The sequence below is a fragment of the Pongo pygmaeus genome, chromosome 10 (assembly GCF_028885625.2).
Source record: "Pongo pygmaeus isolate AG05252 chromosome 10, NHGRI_mPonPyg2-v2.0_pri, whole genome shotgun sequence".
Taxonomy (NCBI): domain Eukaryota; kingdom Metazoa; phylum Chordata; class Mammalia; order Primates; family Hominidae; genus Pongo; species Pongo pygmaeus.
In genome coordinates, this window is record NC_072383.2 from 8253895 (window position 1) to 8279594 (window position 25700).

The window sequence follows — 25700 nt, forward strand, 5'->3', positions numbered from 1 at the left end:
AGTGGCGCGGTCTCGGCTCACTGCAACCACCGATTTCCGGGTTCAAGCGATTCTCCTGCCTTAGTCGGCACTACAGGCGTCCGCCACCGCGCCGGGCTAATTTTTGTATTTTTAGTAGACACAGGGGTTTCACCACGTTGGCCAGGCTGATCTCTAATTCCTGACTTCAAGTGATCCCCTCGCCTGGGCCTCCCAAAACTTTGGGATTACAGGCGTAAGCCACTGCGCCTGGCCTCCTATTATCTTATGTGATATAAAGTAGAAAGCAGGCCAGGCCGTGTTTCCTGCCTGTAATCCCAGCACTTTGGAGGCCTAAAACGGGAGAATAGTTTAAACGCAGGAATTAAAGACCAGCCTGGGCAGCATACTGAGACCCCGTCTCTATTTAAAAAAAAGAAAAAGAAAGAAAGGAAAGAAAGTAGGGTAGTTTGATAAAAGTTTAAAAAGCCAGAGTATGGGCCGGGCGCGGTGGCTCACGCCTGTAATCCCAGCACTTTGGGAGGCCGAGGAAGGCGGATCACGACGTCAGGAGTTCGAGACCAGCCTGGCCAACATGGTGAAACCCCATCTCTACTAAAAATACAAAAATTAGCCCGGCGCGGTGGCGGACGCCTGTAGTGCCGACTAAGGCAGGAGAATCGCTTGAACCCCGGCGTGGTGGCGCGCGCCTGTAATCCCAGCTACTCGGGAAGCTGAGGCAGAAGAATCGCTTGAACCCGGGAGGTGTAGGTTGCAGTGGGCCGAGATCGCGCCAGTGCACTCCAGCCTGGGCAATAAGAGTGAAACTCCGCCTCAAAAAAAGAAAAAAAAAAAGCCAGAGTATGAAATATATAAGAATTTGCAGCAGAATAATATGACTTCAGGATGTGACAGCTGTAAAGGGTAAGCAGGCCGAGTATCAAGGTCCCTTCTTCGCTGAGCAAGATTGCAGAGAACAAGGGCCGTGCACAAGTTTACGAAGCTGGAACAAGGAACAGGACCCAGATCTTCTAATGTTTATTTCACCGTTACACGCTCATTTATCATGTATCCACTCATTCAAGGAGCATTTACTGAATTCCAGGATGATAAAAAGGTAACATAAACTTCACCCCAATCTTCACCTCAATGCTCATGATCCTTTATAAATCATCTCGAGGGAAAGAGAAGCCCATCAAAGACAGTCCTGAGAAAGCTGGGGCTGTTCATCTATATACGGAGTTTTAACAGAATGAAACGCCGGAGTTGGGGTGTCAGCTGGAATTGACGGTATACGGTGCGCACAAGGGAATCTCCCGACGGGGAGCAGTGAGTTGTCATCCCGGGTAGACGGCGAGCTCCCGGAGCCACGCGGCCGCAGGTGGGCGAGGGCGGCGAGACCCCTCGCTGGCCTGAGAGCTGCCGTGGCTCTCCAGGCGGAGCGCACACCCGGCAGCGCGGCTCGCGGCTCGGCGCCGCCCGCGGCTCGGCGTCTCCCGGCTCCTCCTTAACCCGCGCCGGGAGGCGGTGGCGGCAGCGGCCGGCGGGCGGGAGAGGGGGAGGGGCGCGGAGCGCGGCGCGGAGGCCGGGGAGGAGCCGGGGCCTGCAGCGGAGCCGAGCCGAGCCCGAGCCCGCGCCGAGCCCTGACACTGTCCGTCCGCCTTCTGGCTCCCCGGGAGCCCGGACTGGTCGGAGCCCGAGCGGTGGCAGCGCGGGGAGCCCCACGCGCCGAAGGGAGCGGACCGGACAGGACGGCCCTAGAGGAGGTGCTGCCGCCACAGCAGCAGGGACCGGAGTCTCGAGCCGCGGCCTCCCGGACCGTGCTGCCCAGGCCAGCTCAGGGAGAGCCGGGAGTACGAAAGCCCCACCCTCTGGGGCACCCCGGGAGCGGAGGCGGGAGCGGGGACGCGAGCAACCTCTCCCCCTGTTGGAGAGAAAAGACCCTTACCACTCGGGTGAGGGAAAGAAGAGACCCCTGGAGGGGACGCCTCTCTCCTGCCTAGAGGCGAGGAAGACCCCTGTACTGGCCGGGGAGGAGACCCCCAGAAGTGGAAAGAAGGGAGCTTTCCGTAGGGAAGCAGAGTGAGACCACCCTAGCGCGCCCCCGCCCCTCCAAACACACACTCTCAACAGTTCAGGACTTTCGAGGCAAAGAGAGACGGGGCTGTGCCTATGGAGTAGGCACCCTCGGCCCACCAGTGTTCACAGGGGACAGGAGTCCTTACGTTCAGAAGCCACTCCAGGGAAAGAAGAGGAATCGGCTTTCAGCCTTCTGGAGAGGGGAAGACCTCCCCCTCAACTTCCTCGTGCCTAGACAGTGGAACGGGGTAGATCCCCTCCGCTCATATCTCCAGCAGACAGAAAGAGCCCTCCACCTCAGAAAGATCCAGTTTGGGGGGGAGGGGAACTCCCCCAAGGGGGAGGAGACAACTCCTGGTTGGGAGAGGCTCCTCCCCTCCTCCCCAGGGTAACAAGCAGGGTGTGGGGGGTGTGCCACCTTCCCCAAGTAGGACCTCCTTCTCCTCCCCCTCCCCCTCCTCCGCCCTTGACTCCTCATCCTCAGGGGACCCAGTTCCCCTCACCAACTTGGGAGGCTCAGCCAAGTACAGGAAGAGCCACCGAGGATGACAGCCGCCCCCTGCCTCTGAAGAGGGGAATCCCTCCAACCCCAAACTCCAGTACCAGGTGGTTCCCTCCCTTTGCCGGAGGAACCTTGGAGACAGGTTAGTGCTTTCTTTCATCTTCTCTCTGTCATTGTCTGGCACTAGTGGGTGTAGGGGGTTGAGCTGGTGGATCGTGGGTTTCACTACCGGGGAAGATAGAGTGATGACTCAGAAAATCCAATGGGAAATGTGATCCAAGGGAGCTTCTGGATTTGAACCCACATCTTGCTGCAGAAGCTCTGAGAAATGGGTTTCTTAGTGTTTGAGGACTAAAGGGATGGGATTCATTTTAGGTCCCTTAGGGAAGTGGATGTTTTCATGCTGAGGAAAAGGGTTATCAGAAAACGGCTGCATTTTGAGAACATGCGTACTGTGTAGCAGTGATTTACACAACCCAACCAGTGGTAAGACTCCCATACCACCCTTCACCCTTGGGCCTTTTCACCTGGAGAGTGGGCTGTCATGAAAATCACGGTGGCATCTGGGGTCCTGGCCTTGCCCAGGGCATGCCGAGGTCAGCTTAGTGTTCACCAGAGGTGTTCCCTCCAGGTTACTGCAATTACAGCTCCCTTGACAAGAAAAGCAATCTGTTCCTGCTCATCCTATCTCAGTTACCAAGAGGCCTCCTCTCCTGACATTTCCATTCCTAGCTGGATGTATGCCTCTGCCATAAAATCCAAAGGGAAAATGGGAATCCCACATGTTCTGAGGCGAGAAGAAAGTGTGCAGGGGAATGCCAACTCCTGGGTTGAAGTGCTTCCTTGATACTGGCCCTGAACCACTGCCCCAGTCCCCTTCTCGACTCCTGTTTTTTGCTCACAATTCTTCAGGAAAAATTAGATCCTGGATATGAAGGGAGGAGGGCTGCTGCTCCGCTTCTGTCCAGACTTCCGTCTAAACAAGTTGACCACTGGAGAGATTTCACTTCTGAGGAGTATATAAAGTTTCCTTCCAGAAAAGTACCTAATAGTCTCATCCTCTCCCTTCCTGTTTCTTGTTCAGTTCTGAGTCCCTGAAACCTTGTGTTAAAGTTTTCCTTCATAAGCTAGGGAATTATCAAAGTCCAGAATCTTCAGAAAAGGCAGGAAAAGGGTACCAGGAGATCCTCCCCTGAAGCCTAGGCTGTTTTTAGGAGAGGTCAGTAGCTGCTTGTCTGCTTTCCTGCCTTGCCATTAGCAGATACCTTATCTTGTCTCACAGCAAGGACAAGTTGTGAAGGAGGCTTCATCTGACTTGGCCTTTCATATTTCCTCCTCTCTCTGGGGCATGGGTGAGGTCTGCCTAAGTTCCTGAGCATATTCACTTGTCCTGGAAGCTACTGGTGGTATATGAGATAGGGCACAGATTTGTGTGGCTGTGCTGTAGGACAACATGCATATACTTCTTAATTCAGGTGAGTGTGGCTCTCTCTGTTTCAAGTGGGTATGTGTGTGGAGACAGGTACTTATGTGCTTTTCAGACTATACTCCAGTTACCTAGAATTGTATGTTTCTGGTGGGCCTCTAGAAGCAGGTGCCTCTGAACAAGGACATGGATAGGTGGTGGTAAGGATGCCCACCTGAGGGGAAAGGCTTGGCCTTCCCCCAGTCAGTGGGAGCCCTCGTGACGGTCTACAGGACAGTCCTTTAAGCAGCAGGGCAGTCCAGTCTCAGGCTGGGATCATTTCTTCTAGGACTAATAAGAGAGCTTCATTGCTGATACCTCTGGTCTCAGAAGGATGAGGATCCTTGACTCCTAACTCCAGAACTCCCTCCCCTACCTTTTACAAAAGACGCCACGCTGGTTAACAGCAGCCTGTTTCTTGTAAAGTGCTTCACTAGATGCTGGCGTGCACCTGCCTGAATGGCTCAGGGTGAACTATATCACAACACCTCCAAGTACGCCACCGCCATGCAGTTTAACTTGCCCTGCTTGGACTGAGTTCCCTAACCCTGCTTGCTTCTCTGGAATCAGTTAGAAGCAGGTGGTTACTGAGTGGGATTAACTGTGGTTTAGAGAGTGTGCTTTCCCAGGCCATGTCTTATGACTACACCTAGTTCACCCGGGAAGATAAGAGATGATAGTTCCTCATTCCTTCATCCTTGGAGTCTTCCTGATCCTAGCATTAGCCAGTACTGGGTGATATTACCTCCAAAGGAAAAGTTTGAGATTCTGACATCCTGAAAACCATTGCCGACGCAGTGCGGGCTTTGTAATGCAAACCACTGCAGGCTTGCTGCTTCCACTCCTATCTCTATAGTCTGTCAGTTTGCTAATTTTTAATTTCTAGTATTCTCTTTTTTCCCCATTTAAAAACAATAGCTACACTTATTTTTTTTTATTTATTTTTTTTGAGACGGAGTCTCGCTCTGTCGCCCAGGCTGGAGTGCAGTGGCGCAATCTCGACTCACTGCAAGCTCCGCCTCCCGGTTCACGCCATTCTCCTGCCTCAGCCTCCCGAGTAGCTGGGACTACAGGCGCCCGCCACCACGCCCGGATAATTTTTTGTATTTTCAGTAGAGGCGGGGTTTCACTGTGTTAGCCAGGATGGTCTCGATCTCCTGACCTCATGATCCTCCTGCCTCTGCCTCCCAAAGTGCTGGGATTACAGGCGTGAGCCACCGCACCCGGCCAATAGCTACACTTACTTAGCACTTACTAAGTGCTCTAAAAATATTAACTCAAGGTAATCCTTACAACAATCAAAATAGTGGAGCTGGGATTGAAACTCAGGTAGCCTACCTCCTCATGTGCTACACCTAGCCACTGCCCTCTTTATTCTGGCATTCTGTATGAGGCAGGAAGTTATCACACCTTATTACCTGATATTGGCATTGGAACAATTAGTGGCCTTTCAGATAAAATGGGAAGAAAACTGAGCCTGTTATTGTAGATCTTACATGTTTCATCCAGGATCGGTCTTTCACTCCCAGAATGTCTATGTGTCTGTTTTTCTCTGCCTTTCTCCCAGTTCCGTAGTCTTCATTAGACGTCGTGTGGATGTGATGGAGCCTGCCCTTTGGCTGCCTTTCCCAGCTTCTGTGGGTATTTCCTTTCAGTCTTCCAGCACACAGAGAAGAATGTGGCCTGACTCAGGTTCTGCCCAAGCCCCGTGGCACAAGGCCCACCTGGAGAGAGAGGTCTGGGTAACTAGGTTGGTTGGACTGAGAAATGGAAGTACCTCTTGTTTGCCTTTCTAATAATAGCCCTGAACATTAGCCTCGTGCCATTATTTTGGGGAGCGTGGAATGTGTGGCAGCCACGAGCTCATTAAGTTTCATTCACTTCCCTCCAGGGACGATGCTTTGGCAGGGTTTATGGGTTCATCTCTTTTATGGAAGGGGAAAACTGAGGCATCAAGACTTCACTGGGGGCCAGGCATGGTGGCTCACACCTGTAATCCCAGCACTTTGGGAGACCGAGACGGGTAGATCACCTGAGGTCAGGAGTTCAAGACCAGCCAGGCCAACATGGTGAAACCCCACCTCTATTAAAAATACAAGAATTAGCTGGGTGTGGTGGCGTGTGCCTATAATCCCACCTACTCGGGAGGCTGAGAAAGGAAAATCGCTTGAACCTAGGAGATGGAGGTTGCAGTGAGCCGAGATCGCGCCACTGTACTCTAGCCTGGGCCACAGAGCAAGGCTTCGTCTCCAAAAAAAAAACAAAAAACACTTCATTAGAGAGGCAAGGGGTGGTTAGGGGGTTAGGGACAGTCCAGGAGGATTTGGAATAGAACCAAGGAACCTCAGTCTCCGAGGCTTTACATGCTGGGCTGCCCTTCACACATGGGGAAGTGAAGAGGGTGAGAAAATGGGATGGGTCAAAGGAGAACGGTGCTGAAAGATCAAAAGGATCAGATGCTACAAGCTGCTTGTAGCTGGTGAGATTTGAATATATTTTGAGTGCTGGGCGCTGTGTCTGGAGGGCTGACTGGAAGGGGGCTGGAGAAAGGTTAAATTTAACCTCAGTATCCTAACCTGGTGCTGGGGTAAGGGTAGGGAAGGGCGTAGAACAACTTGCAAAAGGCTGAGAGTGCTTCCCTTTCAGGAACTCACTGTGATTGGCATGTGCCAAATGGGTTCTTCTGTAAGCCCTCTAAACACTTTAAATCCACTGTCATGCCCCTGTCCAGTGTTGGAAAAGTCGTTTCAAATGAACATCAACTGAAGGCCTCTGTGCTCTTAAGATGAAATTTCCTAGGGATCTTTAGAAGGAGATAAATAGCGAATAGGGCAGAACTACTTTAGGGACCTCCCCATCTGGGGAGGACCCAGGAGGACCCTGGGCATTGGAAACCTGCTCATTGGCATGCCACTCTTCAGTTCGGATGACCCAGCTACAGGACTGTGATCCTGCTACGAGTATACAAGTATATATGTCATCTGCTATAGCCCAGGGACTGGGGTGTTTTGACTTAGTAGTATTGGAAGGTGTGAGGTTCCTGGAATGATTAAGTGTTCCTATTAGTTTCCAAGTTTCCATGGTTAGGGCAATGTGGTAGTGGGATGAAGAGGAGGATAGTGGGAGAGAAGCTAAGGATAAAGGGGAAACCCTTCATGACGCTATTTGTAAACATGCCAGCGCCCCTCCCTCCACCCTTTTTCTCCTGTCAAACAATTCTTGGGTGAGAGTTGGGTCTCTTGCTGCCCCGGCCCCTGAGGCACTAAGGTGTTTCCTTCAGCCTTGTGGAGTGAGTGTGTTGCTGGTTCGGAGCACAGGGCTGGGTACTTGTGCACACATGCAGACTGCCATCTGCGTGGGTGGGACCTTGGGGAGAGGGGAGTAAGTGAGAATGCTGACCCCTAGGAGAAAGGCTTAAGGGTCAAGGGCAGAAGAATCACTACCTAGGATAGAAGAGGGAGCTGAGACCCTGAAGGATGTGTTGGGGTCAGGAGAGAGGGGGACATGGTCCTATCTGCTGTTGAGCTTTGGCCTGCAAAGTGCGTGGATCTGTTGTTATTTTATGGATACGCTTGTGCATATATCTGGCTGTGGATTTAGAGATCACTTACATCATACGTTTCTGTTCAGGATTCTGAACTTTGAGGCAATCTAGTCCTGGCTCCTCAGGAGAAATACCCTGGTAGGACTGAGGAAGAAAATGTTAGCTGGTAGCTGGCAGCTGTGCAGGCACAAACCTGTTAGGCAGCAAATGCTTAGGGGGTTGCTGGCATCAGCTCTAGGGGAGCGCCAAATGGCTACCTAGGGGTTCTTGCCAGCCTTTCTAGACCCTGCAATATAGATATCACCCATCGTTCTTCACCTTTCCTCAGCAAGATGTCACTGTAGCTATACCTCTCTGCTGGCAAGAGCGCCCAGGCAGTGTGGGTGGCAGCAGGGTGTGCAAACATCAGGCGTAGGCGGTCTGGCAGCTCCAGGAGTTTGCATGGAGGTGCAGCGAGCGTGCCTGCCTGGCTGGGAAGGAAGGAGGGAGGAGGAGGGCGGAGAAGGGGAGCCAGCTCCGAGCCCCAGAGTGGCTATTTTTAGCCAGGCTATCTGATTGTTACCGGTAGGCACACAGCTGGGTGTCTCCCTGGCTCCATGAAGCCCAGCAGGCTGAGAGGTGGGAGGTCCTTGTGGATGACTTCTTCCTGGTGTTGGTGTCTGTGGGCGGGAGCATGCAAAGGGTAGCTTAAAAAGTGTGAGGGCACCTGTGTACTCAGGATGTGTTGCTTCTGTGTGTGACTTTGTCCTCTGGTGGTAATGTATGCTGTGTATGTAATCGTGATCTCTGTGTATGTGCTTCACTGTTTATGTGTCTGTCTGCTGGTTGTCATATATAATTTATGCCTGGGATATATCTAATATGCCTCAGGTGCACATGTGTGTGGGATAAAAAGGGCAAGTGCTCGTAATGCATCTAGTAGGAAACATCTTTAAAAGTGTTGGTGTGTGCTTCATCCATGTATGTTTGTATTTAGGTAGACTTTTGCTTTATATGTACGTTCGTGCCGTCTATCTGTGGATGTTGTATGAAAATATAACAGGTGTCACATGATTGGAGAATGGACTTTAATTTTACCTGCTATCTAACTGGGGTTTTTCTTTTTTCAAACTCATTCCTACGTAGTTTAAAAATACTATGTTGTAGGGCTATAAGTAAGGTGAATTGAGGAAATAGCTCAATTTGGTGTGAAGTTTGATCTCTTTTAGTCCTACATGGAGAGGCCTCTTGGCCCTGCTCCACAATAAGATGTAGGGTAACTAGCACTCCATCATCTGGTAGGTAGATCTGCTTGGGGATTCTGGGAACACCTGGTGGAAGGCCATGCCATGGGTGTCTTATGGGAATGAGAGTAAGAAGAAACTCTACTTCCCTCAAACAAAAGGATTTGAGTATTACTTGCCCCCAGTATTTTCGTCTCCTCTTTGTCTTCTTCTCTGCAGAACCCAGAAGTACCATGGCTTCTGACCTAGAGAGTAGCCTCACTTCCATAGACTGGCTCCCCCAGCTGACCCTCCGAGCTACCATTGAGAAGCTTGGAAGTGCCTCCCAGGCTGGGCCTCCCGGGAGCAGCCGCAAGTGTTCACCAGGCTCACCCACAGATCCTAATGCCACCCTGAGCAAAGACGAGGCAGCAGTGCACCAGGACGGCAAGCCACGATACAGCTATGCCACTCTCATCACCTATGCCATCAACTCCTCTCCAGCCAAGAAGATGACCCTCAGCGAGATTTACCGCTGGATCTGTGATAACTTCCCTTATTACAAGAATGCTGGCATTGGTTGGAAGGTGGGAATGCTTCTATAATCTTGGCTTAGTTTTAGCCTTCAACAGCCTTTTTAGAGAAAAAGGTTTTGTTTCTTCTTGTAACCTGTTCAGTTTACTCTGGTTTGTCTCAGAGATGTGAAAACTTGAATTCTCATATGTTCTGCCCTCTACTTTTTTTCAGAGTTGAACAACTTTTATAAGGTATATTAGGGAAACTCCAAGCCATTAAGTATAGTGATGGGGATGTCAGGACGCTGTTGCTCATCACACCCTCTTATTTATTTATTTATTTATTTTTTTTTTTTTTTGAGACAGAGTCTCGCACTGTCACCTGGGCTGGGGTGCAATGGCATGATCTGGGCTCACTGCAACCTCTACCTTCCAGGTTCAAGCGATTTTCCTGCCTCAACTTCCTGAGTAGCTGGGATTACAGGTGCCCGCCACTGTGCCTGGCTGATTTTTTGTATTTTTAGTAGAGACAGGGTTTCACTATGTTGGCCAGGCTGGTCTCGAACTCCAGATCTCATGATCCACCTGCTTCAGCCTCCCAAAGTGCTGAGAATACAGGCATGAGCCACTGCACCCAGCCCACATCCTCTTGTCTTCTGATCCCTCAAAGAGGATATTCATTTCACAAATGTTTATTGCCATTCTATGATATTCCAGTCACTGTGCAAGGCATGGCATCACTCCTTCCTACCTAGAGGTAGGAGTCTAATCTAGAGCATCAGATTTCCATAGCTCCATTGCACAGTCTATCATCTTTTGAAAAGCTGCATTCCAAGAAAAATAATAATATAATTAGGTTCTTTATCAACAGCTGGCTACCAAGCAAGTAATGAGAAGTTAAGTTGTTTGGCTGGAGATGAAGAAAGAAGGGGCTCCTCTCCCAAGCAAAGAAGGAAGGCTGATATGCTCAATTTTTTGGAGCAGTAGATCATTTGTCAATTGTTGAGTAGGAATGGGAACTTAATATGTAGTTATCTCACTCTATAAATCCCCAGTTGGCATACAAACCATGTAGTGAGTTGGAGACTGTTGAAAGCACTCAGCTTTCTTTTTCTTTTTTTTTTTTTTTTTTTGGCGGGGGTGGGGGACACGGTCTTACTGTCCCCAGACTGGAGTTTAGTGGTGTGATATCGGCTCACCATAACCTCTGCCTCCCGGGTCCAAGCGATTCTCCTGCCTCAGCCTCCCGAGTAGCTGGGATTACAGGTGCGTGCCACTGCTGCCTGGCTAATTTTTGTATTTTTAGTAGAGATGGGGTTTCACCATGTTGGCCAGGCTGGTCTTGAACTCCTGACCTCAAATGATCCACCCGCCTCGGCCTCCCACAGTGCTGGGATTATAGGTGTGAGCCACTGCACCTGGCCTCTTTTTTTTTTTTTTTTTGAGACAGAGTCTCGCTCTGTTGCCCAGGCTAGAGTACAGTGGTGCAATCTTGGCTCACTGCAACCTCCGCCTCCCAGGTTCAAGCGATTCTCCTGCCTCAGCCTCCCGAGTAGCTGGGATTACAGGCGCCTGCCACTGCAACCAGCTAATTTTTTTTGTATTTTTAATAGAGACGGGGTTTCACCATGTTGACTGGGTTGGTCTCAAACTCCTGACCTCAAATGATCCACCTCCTGGCTCGACCTCCCAAAGTGCTGGGATTACAGGTGTGAGCCACCATACCCAGCCTCTTTTTTTTGTTGTTTTGTTTTGTTTTTAAAGACAGGGTCTTGCTCTGTCACCCAGGCTGGATTGTAGTGGTACAATCACAGCTCACTGCCGCTTGAACCTGGGCTCAAGCAATCCTTCTACCTCAGCCTCCTGAGTAGCTGGGACTACAGGCATGCACCACCATGCACAGGAACTTTTTTTTATTTTGTAGAAATGAGGTCTCACTGTGTTGCCCAGGCTGGCCTCAGGCTCCTAGACTCAAGTGATCCTCCCATCTCGGCCTCCCAAGATGCTGGAATTACAGGCATGAGCCATTGTGCCTGGCCCATTGAGCTTTCCCTTTGTAAATATGTCCCTGCTAGCTACCATAATCCCCAATCCCACCCAACACACACTTTTTTTTTTTTTTTTTTTTTGAGACGAAGTTTCGCTCTTGTTGTCTAGGCTGGAGTGCAGTGGCGCGATCTGGGCTCATTGCCACCTCTGCCTCCTGGGTTCAAGCGATTCTCCAGTCTCAGCCTCCTGAGTAGCTGGGATTACAGGCATGTGCCACCACGCCTGGCTACTTTTTTGTATTTTTAGTAGAGATGGGGTTTCATCATGTTGGCCAGGCTGGTCTCTAACTCCTGACCTCAGGTGATCAGCCCGCCTTGGCCTCCCAAAGTGTTGGGATTATAGGCATGAGCCACCACACCCGACCCCAACACGCTTATACAATATTTCTTTCCTCCAAATGTGAACATTCTATGGGCTATTGAGAAAATGAAGGTGATCTGTGTTTCTGTTTCACTCATAATTTATATAAAAAGTTTTAAAACATTGTTCTTTTGCTATCAGTAGGGTAGATTGAGGAACTGGGCAGATGTGATTGTGAGGCATTTATATACTTGTCACTCGGCTGGAAAGATTGAAAAACTATATAATCAGTTTTTCAGAAGCATTAGTAATCAAATTTATAGCATCCCCCCCATCAATTTAATCTCTGCATTTTTCTTATCTCATTGCTATTGCTATTTGATGCATAATTCCCTCCATCGGTGTAGTTAAGAGGTACTGAGCTTACCCTGATACTTCAACTCCATGGTGTATTATTTTTTGTGTGTGTGTCCCTCTGTGCTCTATTGGAAAATTTTCTGCTCTGCATAATGCTCAGGCCTAACTTGCTTCTCTGCATCTCCAGAATTCAATACGGCACAACCTTTCTCTCAACAAGTGTTTCCGGAAGGTGCCCAGACCTCGGGATGACCCTGGGAAGGTAAGATACTACTGTAAGCATTGAAAGGAGGAGTAGGAAGGAGAGTGAAGTAGTTGACAGTCCAGAGTCCTGTGGCTGTTTTAATTACCCAGAAGAGGAAATCATGCTAATTAGAGAAGCATCTTTATTTTTTCTCAGAGGAAGCTTGGTTGTCAAGCTTATGGGCCCCCAGTAGAATGGGTGACTAAGAAAGACTGTGAGGCCAGGCGTCGTGGCTCATGCCTGTAATCCCAACACTTTAGGAGGCCGAGGCGGGCGGATCAACTGAGGTCAGGAGTTCAAGATCAGCCTAGTCAACATGGTGAAACCCCGTCGGTACTAAAAATACAAAAAATTAGCCAGGCGTGGTGGTGCACACCTGTAATCCCAGCTACTCAGGAGGCTGAGGCAGGAGAATTGCTTGAACCTGGGAGGCAGAGGTTGCAGTGAGCTGAGATTGTGCCATTGCACTCCAGCCTGGGCAACAAGAGTGAAACTCTATCTCAAAAAAAAAAAAAAAAAAAGACTGTGAAATCTTTTTTTTTTTTTTTAAATAGAAATACTTAGGGTAAAGTTGACTTTCATGCTCCCCCTTTTTTGTGTGGTACTCTTTATTCCTAGATGTAAAAGGTAGACTTAATAACCTTTGTACAAACATCTCTATACAAAAGTCCCTGGTGTTTCCCCCATAAAAGAGAAGGGATGGATCAATTTCTCCATTCGACAGATGTGGATGCTAAAGTCCAAGCAAGTTTTGCCTCAGGTCAGAAGGGAAGGGAGAGGCTGTGTCTGGACATTTCCAGCTCTTTGAGCTAGATGCCATTGTTCTGCCCCTCCAAAACAATCGAGGCCTGTGTTTGGACCACAGGATTACCTCTGGCATACTCAGTGAGTTTCTAGGACAAATTTGCTCTTCATTAATACCCAGAACCCTGGGAGGTTCTGAATGTAACAATTTTGTTTTCTGTGGGAATGGGATCTCCTTCCAGGGTTCCTATTGGACAATTGACACCTGCCCTGACATTTCCCGAAAGAGAAGACACCCTCCAGATGATGATGTAAGTTTCCAGCTCATGAGGAGATGCCATATCTGAGCCAACTGCTCCTTCCACCTCCTCTTGTGGATGTTCGGTCCTTTCAGAGGCAAAGGTGGAAAGAATACCAGCAGAGGGGAAACCATGGGTCTTGGGAGGATGTTGTGCCTCTGCTTATAGATTTCTTTTTCTTCACAACCCTCAGCTGTCCCAAGACTCACCAGAACAGGAGGCAAGCAAGAGCCCACGGGGAGGCGTTCCAGGGAGTGGAGAAGCCTCTCTGCCTCCTGAGGGGAATCCACAGATGTCACTTCAGAGCCCCACATCTATTGCTAGCTACAGCCAGGTAGGAAGCAGATATGGCAGGGGTCATGGGATGGGTGGTGAATAGATTCAGATGTCTCCCTGTTTATTCAGAATTATGTATTGAGTATCTGTGATATATGAGGCAGATAAATTGAGAAAGAAGGGGAAGGCAAAAGAGGGAAATAGAGAGAAATAGAAAGGCATAGCAGAACTTCGAGAAACATCAGGAAGAAAAAGCTGGGCACAGTGGCTCATGCCTGTAATGTCAGCACTTTGGGAGGTCGAGGCAGGCAGATCATGTGAGTCCAGGAGCTTGAGACCTGCCTATCCAACATGCCAAAACCCCATCTCTACAAAAATACAAAATTAGCTGGGCGTGGTGGCATGCACCTATAGTTCCTGCTACTCGGGAGGCTGAGGCATGAGAATCACTTGAACCGGGGAGGTGGAGGTTGCTGTAAGCTGAGATCACGCAACCATACTCCAGCCTGGGCGACAGAGTGAGACCCTGCCTCAGAAACAAACAAACAAAAAAAAAGAAGAAATGGAGACTGATGAGAGAAAGAGGGTAGATTCAAGATAAGAACTAATGAGAAAAGAAGGAGAAAATGATGCTGGGTCATTGAAGAGCTAGGCGAGGATGAAGAGGACAGACAGGAGAGCCTGGTGACCATTGAAGGGTTTTATTGGTCCCTCAGCTGGGACACTGGTCAGGAATTTCTTACCTGTTTTTGCAGGGCACAGGATCTGTGGATGGTGGAGCAGTGGCAGCAGGGGCTTCAGGCCGAGAAAGTGCTGAGGGTCCCCCTCCCCTCTATAACACCAACCATGACTTTAAGTTCTCCTACTCAGAGATCAACTTTCAGGATCTAAGCTGGTCCTTCCGCAACCTCTATAAGTCCATGCTGGAGAAGTCCTCTTCCTCCTCTCAGCACGGTGAGTCTGAAGTTGGGATGGGTGCATGGAGACGTTTTTATCTTGTTGAACAAGTGGGGTGACATTTTCTTTTTTCCCTTATTTTTTTATTTTTATTTTTTTGAGATAGGGTTTCACTCTGTCGCCCAAGCTGGAGTGCAGTGGTGCGATCTCGGCTCACTGCAGCCTCCGCCTCCCGGGTTCAAGCAATTCTCTCATCTCAACTTCTCGAGTAGCTGGGAGTACAGGCACGTGCTACCACGCTTGGCTAATTTTTGTATTTTTATTATTTTTTTTTGAGATGGACTCTCGCTCCTGTCGCCCAGGCTGGAGTGCAGTGGCGTGATCTTGGCTCACTGCAACCTCCGCCTCCTGGTTTCAAGCAATTCTCCTTCCTTAGCGTCCCGAGTAGCTCGGACTACAGGCACTTGCTGCCACACCCAGCTAATTTTTGTACTTTTAGTAAAGACAGGGTTTCGCCATGTTGGCCAGGCTGGTCTCGAACTCCTGACCTCAGGTGATCCGCCCGCCTTGGCCTCTCGAAGTGTTGGGATTACAGGCGTGAGCCACTGTGCCTGGCTTAAGTTTTGTATTTTTAGTAGAGACGGGGTTTCACCATGTTGGCTGGGCTGGTCTTGAACTCCTGGCCTCAAGTGATCCACCCGCCTCGGCCTTCCAAAGTGCTGGGATTACAGGCGTGAGCCACCGTGCCCGGCCATATTTCTTTCTTTTTTTTATTTTTTTGAGGCAGAGTTTCGCTCTTTGTTGCTCAGGCTAGAGAGCAGTGTCGCGATCTCGGCTCACTGCAATCTCTGCCTCCCAGGTTCAAGCAATTCTTCTGTCTCAGCCTCCCAATTAGTTGGGATTACAGGCTCCCGCCACCACGCCTGGCTAATTTTTTTCTTTTTTAGTAGAGACAGGGTTTCACCACGTTGGCCAGGCTGGTCTTGAACTCCTGACCTCAGGTGATCCACTTACCTCAGCCTTCCAAAGTGCTGGGATTATAGGCCTGAGCCACTGCGCCTGACCCATATTTCTTATTTTTAACACAGAGAGAGGTATCACTACTCAGAGGAAATATTTCATGAACTAAAACTGTTTGGAGTCAAGCGAGCTCATCTGTCTTTGTGCAAATACAGCTGTTTCAGGAGGCAAGCTAGGTTAATAGCTTCAGAAAGTGAGTTGGAGGATTGCCCTTTCCAGGGCTAAGGGCGGTGATTTTAGGGCTGCAAGCGAGTCATTTGGAGGATGACCACGAGGGGGCAGCAGCAGTACCCTCTCCCGAAGAATCCCAGCGTTTCATTGTGAGAAGTTTCTTTTTACTTTTTAGTGTATTTATATTTATGTTACTTTTATTGTGAAAAATTGCAAACAGATGCAAAAGTGTGGAGAAAAATATAATAAACCCCTGTGTTCAATCCCCCAACTTTAACAGTTATCAGTATTTTATTAGGCTTGTTTTGTTTACCACTGAGCCTTCTAAAAATTGGAGTAATTTAATGGAATTCACATATACCATGTCATTCCACTCATAAATACAACTTTGATATACACCGCTAAATGATGACTTTCTTCTAGTTATCTACCATGACATTATCATTCCTAACATAATTGATAATACATCCTTAATATCAGCTAGTATCTTGTCCGTGCACATTTTCCTAATTATCATGTGAGAATGACTTAAAATTTTTATTGGGAGGCCCCTTGAGAGAACATCTGGTTCGGCCCTCTGCAATATCTGTGTGTTCGTTTTTTAAATAACTTAGAGACAGTGTTGAAGTTGATTTCAGGTGAGGCATTAGACCTTCTCGTTCTGTGCAGTGGCCCTGTGTTGGCAGCAGGCGCTGAATGGAATGATAAAAACTGGTTAGGAGTCACTTTTTGGAAAACTTATATTCATTTTCATGAATTTCTTCTTGTATATCCCAGGGGATCAATTCCTAGAGTTGTGTCCAAGACTGTAGCATTTGCTCAAGAAATGAATCCGACTCAGGTGGTTGGTTGATTGGAGACGGGAACATGAGAAACTGTCAGAAATAAAGTAAAAAATTAGATTGGGTGAGGACAGCCTAGAGTTCACTCAAGTTTTATTGTGACCGAAAGCCCCTAGTCTCAGACTTTTGTTCTTCCCGGCCTGTCTGCTTGAGAAATAACTCCATCTTGTCTCTGCTCGTTACCCAAGCTACATTTGTTTATAGAAGATACAGGAATGACTTGGCAGTAGCAGAGTGTAGAGAAAATAAGGGGCCGGTCGCGGTGTCTCATGCCTGTAATCCCAGCACTTTGGAAGGCCAAGGTGGGCGGATCACCTGAAGTCAGGAGCTCAAGACCAGCCTCAACATGGAGAAACCCCGTCTCTACTAAAAATACAAAATTAGCCGGGCGTGGTGGTACACACCTGTAGTCTCAGCTACTCGGGAGGCTGAGGCAGGAGAATTGCTTGAATCTGGGAGGCGGAGGTTGTGGTGAGCCGAGATCGCACCATTGCACTCCAGCCTGGGCAACAAGAGCGAAACTCCGTCTGAAAAAAACAAAAAAAAAGAAGGAAGAGGAGATAGTAGACAACTGCTGGCTTTGTTTTGTTTCTGATTTACTTTTTTTTTCCCCCTAAACACTAGATGACCAGGGATGGTTTCCTTCTTAAAGTTCACCTGCTGGGAAACTGTGATTTCAGGCCTTCAGCCAAATCCCTAAAAAGTAGCATTAAATGCTACACACTGACCTTTTTAGTAAGATTTCAGTGGTCTCCACACTGTCAGGGCCCTCCTCTAACCTAAGTACCTTCCTGTTTCTTGTACCTGCCAGGAGGGCCAAAGGGATCTTTGCTGCCCTAGAATGTTCTTACCCTTTTAACTCCACAGTTTTAGTCTGAGGCTTCCCATCTCAACCCAGGGAAAATCCCATTTTGTGAAAAATGCATTGCTTAAGTCACTTGCCTGCTTCCTCCCCACCTGCAGGCTTTTCTTCTCTCCTGGGGGACATCCCACCCTCGAACAACTACTACATGTATCAGCAGCAGCAGCCACCGCCACCTCAACAGCAGCAGCAGCAGCAGCCGCCACAGCCACCTCCCCAGCAGTCCCAGCCACAGCAGCAGCAGCAGGCACCTGCCCAGGGCCCCTCAGCTGTAGGGGGTGCTCCTCCACTGCACACCCCAAGCCCAGATGGTTGTACCCCACCAGGGGGAAAGCAAGCTGGGGCAGAAGGCTATGGGCCTCCCCCTGTAATGGCCATGCATCCACCCCCCCTGCAGCATGGAGGCTACCACCCTCATCAGCACCATCCCCACTCCCACTCTGCCCAGCAGCCACCACCTCCACAGCCACAGGCACAAGGCCAGGCTCCCATCAACAACACTGGCTTTGGTGAGTAAGGAGGGTGCAGAGTGATCTAGAGGAGGGTGAGGGTGATGTCCTTGTCCTAACTGCGGCATGGAGGTGCAGTTAGTTAGGAAGTTAATGATGGGTCTTTTAGGCTTTGCTCCTTCATGTGAGCTAATTTGAACAGTTACTGCTTAGAACTCTGTCTTGTAGAATTATTGGATCTATTGAGATTGTTTTACATATTCTCCTGACTATGAGCCTGGCTGTACTTAAAGCATAGATAACTTTTTCAGTCCTAAACCCCCAGAGAGGAAGAGTCCAAAACTTGGAAATGCAACTGATAATCTGTATAGATGCAAGAATCTTGCATGTAGTCAGCCTGGTATCACTTGACTGCTGTCTTATACTTCACTCTATCTTATTATCCACTTTCCCCTCCTCTTTACAGCCTTTCCTTCTGACTGGTGCTCTAATATTGACTCTTTGAAGGAAAGCTTCAAGATGGTGAATCGGCTCAATTGGTCCAGCATTGAGCAGTCACAATTCTCAGGTTAGTGATCAAAGGATGAAGGAAGAGAGGGATACACTGTAAGGGAAAACCCAGTAGAAACTGGAACCGGAAGGGGGTGGTTAAATGAAGTTCCAGAATTGAGGATTTCATTGTTTTTCTTTCTTTTTACACAAGATGGATCATATTTACATTATTTTCAAATTAATCCAAATTAATCTTGTCTTAACTGAAAATGTGGCAGTGAATAATCCTAGTCCATTCTGTCTTTGGGAGAGAGAAGGCCCTCAGGAATTTAGAAGCCATGGACCACTATTTTGTAGTTTTGTCACCACTTACTGACAGTGTGACCTTGGCTGAGTCACTCAGTCACATTGAAAGTTTATCTTACTCATCCGTAAGATGGAAATTATAAGAATTTGGTAAGGGATCAAATAGAATGAGAGTTTGAAAATGCAGAGCTCTGAAAGATGTAAATTGTTATTGTTAGTGCCTGTTATCAGTGGGGGTGATTGATGATGTGTTTGGAACAGTGAGATAGGGCTGGGTCTGATAGGGGCTTCCTACCTCTGCAAGGTTTGCATTGCTTGCTTCCCTCTTTGTAGAACTGATGGAGAGTCTACGACAGGCAGAGCAAAAGAACTGGACCCTCGACCAGCATCACATTGCCAATCTGTGTGACTCCCTCAACCACTTCCTTACTCAGACTGGTCACGTGCCCCCTCAAGGGGGTACCCACCGCCCAGCAGCCCCTGCCCGTATTGCTGACTCCTGTGCCCTCACCAGTGGCAAACAGGAGTCAGCCATGAGCCAAGGTACTGCACCAAGCCAGTTGCCATGGAGGTGGAGACTATGTTGAAAAGGAAGCATAGGAGAAAGGCAAAAGAGAACTGAGAGAAAGGATTTTATGGGGCAGTGACCCAAATTGAGCAGTGGAACTAGTTTATCAGTTGACTGAATATCTGTTGAATCAGTGAAGTCCTAAACTGAAAAATGCAAAAGAAATAGACTGTATGATTCCTTTTTAGACCTCAGTTTGGGAGATCAGAATTACTTAAGAAAAGGAAGGAGATTTGTTAGAGAAAGGCTGTATTTTAAATTTGCGTCTCAGTAATCCCCACCGCCTGGGTGATACCAGATGAAATGGTGGTTCTATACTTACATGATGTTCAAACTAGTGAAATGAGAGAGATGTCATGATTATGTTCCTGTTTCTTGTGTTTTTTTTTTGAGATGGGGTCTCGCTCTGTCACCCAGGCTCTGGAGTGCAGTGGTGTGATCACAGCTCACTGCAACCTTGACCCCCTGGAGCTCAGGTGATCCTCCCACTTTAGCCTCCCGAGCAGCTGGGACTACAGGTGTGTACCACCATGCCCAGCTAATTTTTTTTGTATTTTGTGTATAGCTAGGGTTTCACCATGTCGCCCAGGCTATCTTCAAACTGTTGGACTCAAGGGATCTGCCCACCTCGGCTGCCCAAAGTGTTGGGATTACAGGCATGAGCCACCATACCTGGCCCTATGTTTCTATATTTTTCATCCTTATATCTTTCCTATTTCACAGTTGTACTATCCATTTCTTTTTACCCTCAGTTGTGAGGACTGACAGCTTCTGCAGAAAGCCTTCATGCCTGCAGGAGCTACAGAACAGGGCAGGGAAGAGAGAAGGAGGATGGGAGCAAGGGTATATTTTTTTCTTCCCTGCTTTGTTGAGTACAGTGACCCCCCCCACTCAAGTAAGTCTTGTCTTGCTTTGGCAGTGAACTCTTACGGGCACCCACAAGCTCCCCACCTTTACCCTGGCCCATCACCGATGTACCCAATCCCCACCCAGGACTCAGCAGGATACAATCGCCCAGGTAAGAGCTAGGAAGTTTGTTTCAAAACTGTTGTACTCTGATGAGTTGTTTTGCTTTCCTTTGACTCTGAGCTGCCATTCTGTGAACTTTTGCCGCATCTCACTGGAGGGAATGAGCTTTTATAATTCCCAAGGCCGGAGGATGGGCTACCTGCTAAGGAGGTATATGTCAGGGGAGACTAATGAAGACAGATGTCCCTTCCCCTTCCCTTCCCCTTCCTTTCCCCTTCCCTTCCCCTTCCCTTCCCCTTCCCTTCCCCTTCCCTTCCCCTTCCCTTCCCCTTCCCTTCCCCTTCCCTTCCCCTTCCCTTCCCCTTCCCTTCCCCTTCCCTTCCCCTTCCCTTCCCCTTCCCTTCCCCTTCCCTTCCCCTTCCCTTCCCTTCCCTTCCCCTTCCCTTCCCCTTCCCTTCCCCTTCCCTTCCCCTTCCCTTCCCCTTCCTTTCCTCTTCCCTTCCCTTCCCCTTTTCTTTTCTTTTCAACAGAGTCTCGCTCTGTTGCCCAGGCTGGAGTACAGTGGTGCGATCTCAGCTCACTACAACCTCCACCTCCTGGGTTGAAATGATTCTCCTGCTTGAGCCTCTCAAGTAGCTGGGACTACAGATCCACACCACCATGCCTGGCTAATTTTTGTATTTTCAGTAGAGACGGGGTTTTGCCATGTTGGCTAGGCTTGTCTTGAACTCCTGACCACAAGTGATCCGCCTGCCTCTGCCTCCCAAAGTGCTGGGATTACAGGCATGATCCACTGACCCCGGCTAGGTGTACTTTAAAATTAGTAACTGCAATAGTAAAAGGAAGTGAAAGCATACATATTAGCAAAAGATAGCTATGTGCAACATTTATGTGTGGCTTTGGAATCTAGATGGAAGATGTGCTCAGGCAAATAAAATGAATTTGTTATTCACACATACTTGCTTTGTGCCCATGTCTGCTTTCCTGTCACCTGATCTCTAGAATCAGGGGTCTGGGACTGAACTATCTCTGATAGTGGGGGTGGGGCAGGGAGACGCTGAATTGCCATAGAACAAAATGAACAGATCCTTCACATTTAGACACATATAGAAAAATCACTGTTATTCTGCCTAACCACACGTGTTTTCAATTTTGGAGGTGACATCTGACTCTCTCTATTCTTTGTCCATATAATATAAATACCGATTTCTGTACTGCTATTTCATGTGATATTATCTTCTGTTTGTTTGTTTGAGTCAGAGTCTTGTTCTGTTGCCCAGGCTGGAGTGCAGTAGGCAATGGTGTGATCCTGGCTCACTGCAACCTCCGCCTCCCAGGTTCAAGTGATTCTCGAGCCTCAGCCTCCCGAGCAGCTGGGATTACAGGTGCCCACCACTGTGCCTGGCTAATTTTTATTTTTTAGTAGAGACAGGGTTTCACCATGTTGGCCAGTCTGGTCTAGAACTCCTGACCTCAAGTGATCCACCCATCTTGGCCTCTCAAAGTGCTGGGATTATAGGCATGAGCCGCCATGCCCAGCCATATGATATTATCTTCTGTATGTTATTTTATCGTGATCATATGTTTTACAGAAGTATAGTTTTTTTTTTTTTTTTTTGAGACAGAGTCTCGCTCTGTCGCCCAGGCTGGAGTGCAATGGCACGGTCTTAGCTCACTGCAACCTCACCTCCCAGGTTCATGCCATTCTCCTGCTTCAGCCTCCCGAGTAGCTGGGACTACAGGCACATGCCACCACACCCGGCTAATTTTTTGTATTTTTAGTAGAGACGGGGTTTCTCCATGTTGGCCAGGCTGGTCTCGAACTCCTGACCTCGTGATCCGCCTGCCTTGGCCTCCCAAAGTGCTGGGATAACAGGTGTGAGCAACTGCGCCTGGCATCAGAAGTATAATTTTTAACGGCAGCATAATATTTAATTGCTGTGGAATGTAATTTACTCTAGTTTATTTCCTGAGACCTCACTGAAATGGTGACCTGCAACCAAAATTAACTCCAGCTGATAAGGGCGATAGCTTCACAAGGCCTTCTTGATGGTGTTATCTGGGGCTGAGCACAGTCCTTCTAAATTGAGGGAACAGCTTCCCATCCACTCTCCTTTTACTGTCTTTCTTTCTTTCTAACAGCACACCATATGGTCCCTCGGCCACCAGTGCCACCTCCTGGTGCCAGTGAGGAAATCCCTGACGACTTCGACTGGGACTTGATCACTTAGTGCATCACACAGTGTGGACATCAGCCCAGGGCCGCGTGGTGAAGTCTGGCAGTGGGGAAAGAGCAACCCCAGCCCATCCCTTCCCCCCGTCTGTATATAGACATATATCCTCTTTTTGTTCTTTCTCTGTCGGAGAAGCCACTGCAAGATGCTGCCGAAGATAACCCCCTCTTTCCTGCCTCATTCTTCTCTCTTCCTTCCTGTTGTTTCCTAGTTCTTTTATTATTATTCTTATATTATTATTATTATTATTATCGATTATATACTGTCCATAGTCTCCTGTCCCTACATCATGGATCATGTCCACCTTTTGCTAATTTAAAATCATCAGGCTGGAAGATGAAGCCATGATAGCTACAGAGAAAGGTTTCAGACTCCAGTTTACCTTTCTCTTGGAGAAACTCAATGCTAATCCCACCTTTTGGCCCTAAATTGTTTTTTGTTCCCGTCAGTTTCAGGCCAGGACTGGAGAGGCCACATTACCAAGTAGAAAGGGTCTGAAACATTACTTGGCAGCCAAGAATTTGGAGGTTTTAAAATGGTGCTAATTCTGTCCTCTGAGGTCTTCCTTGTCCCTTTATACCTTCAATCCTTACTTCTGCCAGTCTGCATTTCCTATCAAGGGTGAAAGTGATGATGGTGGTGCAGGAGGGTGACAATAAAATCCTAGTGGAATTGGAGACCATTGGAAGGGATGGAATATAAGTCAGTGTGAAACTGAGTGTACACTGCCATGTTACATCAGTGTCCATTGGCTTGTTTCAAGCCCGTTCTCTAAGAAGATAGGATTGGTTTTAGCCCAAACTCTGCTTCTGTGGTAGGGCATGAGGACAACTATTCAGCATAGTTTTAGCTTCTTGGAGATGATTCCAACTTAACTATTTTGGCTTTTTAAACATTATTTTCTCTGAAAATTAATTGTGGCTCTTATTTGCATTTACGAATGATCTTCCCATCCCTTTTTCCCATTCAGCAAATATGAGTTTGTCCTCCTTTAATTGTTTGCCCAAATCTTCCACCCATCTTTTTTCTTCCCCCATTTTCTGGGATTCTCAACAAAGAAAAAGTAACCCATTATCACTCTGAGTTTCGTCGTGTCCTAAGACGTGATGGGAATCTCATTCCCACCGGTCTCATAGCAGAACCAAACCTTTAGTGTTGGTGGTAGGAGGACGGGGAGAGGAAAAGGGAGCTGGCAAAGAAATGGATAGGGAATATTTTAGTTCTTTAAATATATAGGCAGATGCTTCTCTTGGAATCCAGATCATCTGGCTGAAGCTTTTGCAAGTAGGCTTTGAGGGGTGAAGGAGATTGGTGGAGGAGAGTAAATAATCTAGAGGCAAGAGTTCAGTGAGGGCCAAGGGGGACCCCCAGAAAAAGGTATAGAGCTAACTCATCTCTTTTACAAGGGGTGGCCATGACTTATTGTTGCAAAGTACTCAGTGTATATTTAATGTTAATTGGTGAATTTTAGTTACGAGAGGGAAGAACAATTTTACTTCTGTCCTTATTTCACTTGCTGAAAAGCTGTGGGACAAAATGTATGGAATAGACAAGGCCACTTTGTGATTTCTGCTTTTCATGCATATTATTTTATTTACCCATAATTTCCAAGAGATTTGGCTTTCCGCTCTCCTGCTTTTTTCTTTCATCCACCCCTTTCCTTTTTTTGGAAGGGGGTTATATATGAGAGTTTATTGAAGAAGTCCAGTGAGGCTGAAGTAAAGGGGCAAGATAGGGCAGTTAACTAAAGAGCACTTTATTTCTTTGAAGCCTTTCTAAGAAAGAAATGGGGGTGCGAGTGGCTTGAATCTCCCATGATGTTGGAGGGCACTTAGTGGGGTTGAAGTATGACATAATATTTCCCATTGGGGAAAGGAGAATTTCTCTTAGAGGGTGGCAAAATGCCTTTGCCCAGTGTCCCTATTTTAGGCATCTTTTCCTTCCTTATTCCTTCCAGTCAGTGTGCGTCCTACACAAAACTTCCCGTCAGTTCTCCTCAATATTCCCCGTTTGTAAATGATCACTTCTCTTTTCTAAACCCTTTTCCTGTTCAGATCCGTACAGGATTTGCAAGGGTAGGATCATACATGCAAATGCCCCTTGTTCATCTGTGTCTTCTGCAAACTAGTCTCATGAAGAATTCTGGTGTGCAGCCAGGGTAGCTGAAGTTTGGGTCTGGGACTGGAGATTGGCCATTAGGCCTCCTGAGATTCCAGCTCCCTTCCACCAAGCCCAGTCTTGCTACATGGCACAGGGCAAACCTGACTCCCTTTGGGCCTCAGTTTCCCCTTCCCTTCATGAAATGAAAAGAATACTACTTTTTCTTGTTGGTCTAGCGTCGCTGGACACAAAGTATAGTCATTGTTGTATTGGGTGATGTGTGCGAAACTGCAGAAGCTCACTGCCTATAAGAGGAAATAAGAGAGAAAGTGGAGGAGAGGGACCAAAGGAGTAATTATTTGGTCTAGATCCACCCATCCCAACCTTTCTCTCCTCAGTCCCTGCTCCTCATGTTTCTGGTTTGGTGAGTCCTTTGTGCCACCACCCATAATGCTTTGCATTCTTGCATCCTGGGAAGGGGGTATATGGTCTCACAAGTTGTTGTCATTGTTTTTTTGCATGCTTTCTTAATAAAAAAAAAAAAAGAATGTTTACAGTTTTATCTTACTGGTAGTGGTCTCAGGTTTCTTTTGGCCAGGGAAGGAAAAGAGAAATGTGAAAGAATTTAGTTTCAGTTGGTCTTTATTCCTCTTCCACCTTCCACCACTGGGTTGAATTAGTTGACCCTGACATGTTTTGTGACCTTGGTGGGAAAGAAGAATCAAAGGCACGTCCTTAACCTTCCTCTTTTCAAATGCTATCAAGTATGATGACATATTGTGGGAGAGTCAGTCACCCCTTGTAGGTTGGTATATGGGGTAGGCCCACCTTGCTTGCATTTTAGGATAGTTTAAAGATTTAAGATATTATACTTTGGGGCCAGGTGTGGTGACTCATGCCTGTAATCCCAGCACTTTGGGAGGCTGAGGCAGGCAGATCACCTGAGGTCAGGAGTTCGAGGTCAGCCTGACCAACATGGTAAAACCCCGTCTCTACTAAAAACACAAAATTAGCCGGGCGTGGTGGCGCATGCCTGTAATCCCAGCTACTCTGGAGTCTGAGGCAGGAGAATCTCTTGAACCTGGAAGGCGGAGGTTATAGTAAGCCAAGACTGCACCGTTGCACTCCAGCCTGGGTGACAAGAACGAAACTCTCTCTCAAAAAAAAAAGATATTGGTTGGGCGTGGCGGCTCACACCTGTAATCCCAGCACTTTGGGAGGCCGAGGCGGGCAGATCACAAGTTAAGCAGTTCAAG

The 25700-nt window shown here is 48.0% G+C and overlaps 1 protein-coding gene across 2 annotated transcripts; it reads left to right on the forward strand.

Moving 5' to 3' along the window:
- The first annotated feature begins 1178 nt into the window (after window positions 1–1178).
- Window positions 1179–25006, forward strand: FOXJ2 (forkhead box J2). 2 transcript variants are annotated; one of them, XM_054442772.2, is made up of 11 exons: window positions 1179–2681; window positions 8991–9337; window positions 12159–12233; window positions 13202–13270; window positions 13452–13592; window positions 14290–14488; window positions 17428–17835; window positions 18242–18343; window positions 18907–19116; window positions 20061–20159; window positions 22253–25006. In XM_054442772.2, the coding sequence occupies exons 2-11, from the start codon at window positions 9005–9007 to the stop codon at window positions 22339–22341; spliced, it is 1725 nt and encodes a 574-aa protein (XP_054298747.1). In that variant the 5' UTR covers window positions 1179–2681; window positions 8991–9004; the 3' UTR covers window positions 22342–25006. The 2 variants fall into 2 exon arrangements, with proteins under 2 accessions (XP_054298747.1, XP_063528457.1); XM_063672387.1 differs by lacking the exon at window positions 18907–19116.
- The last annotated feature ends 694 nt before the right edge of the window (window positions 25007–25700 follow it).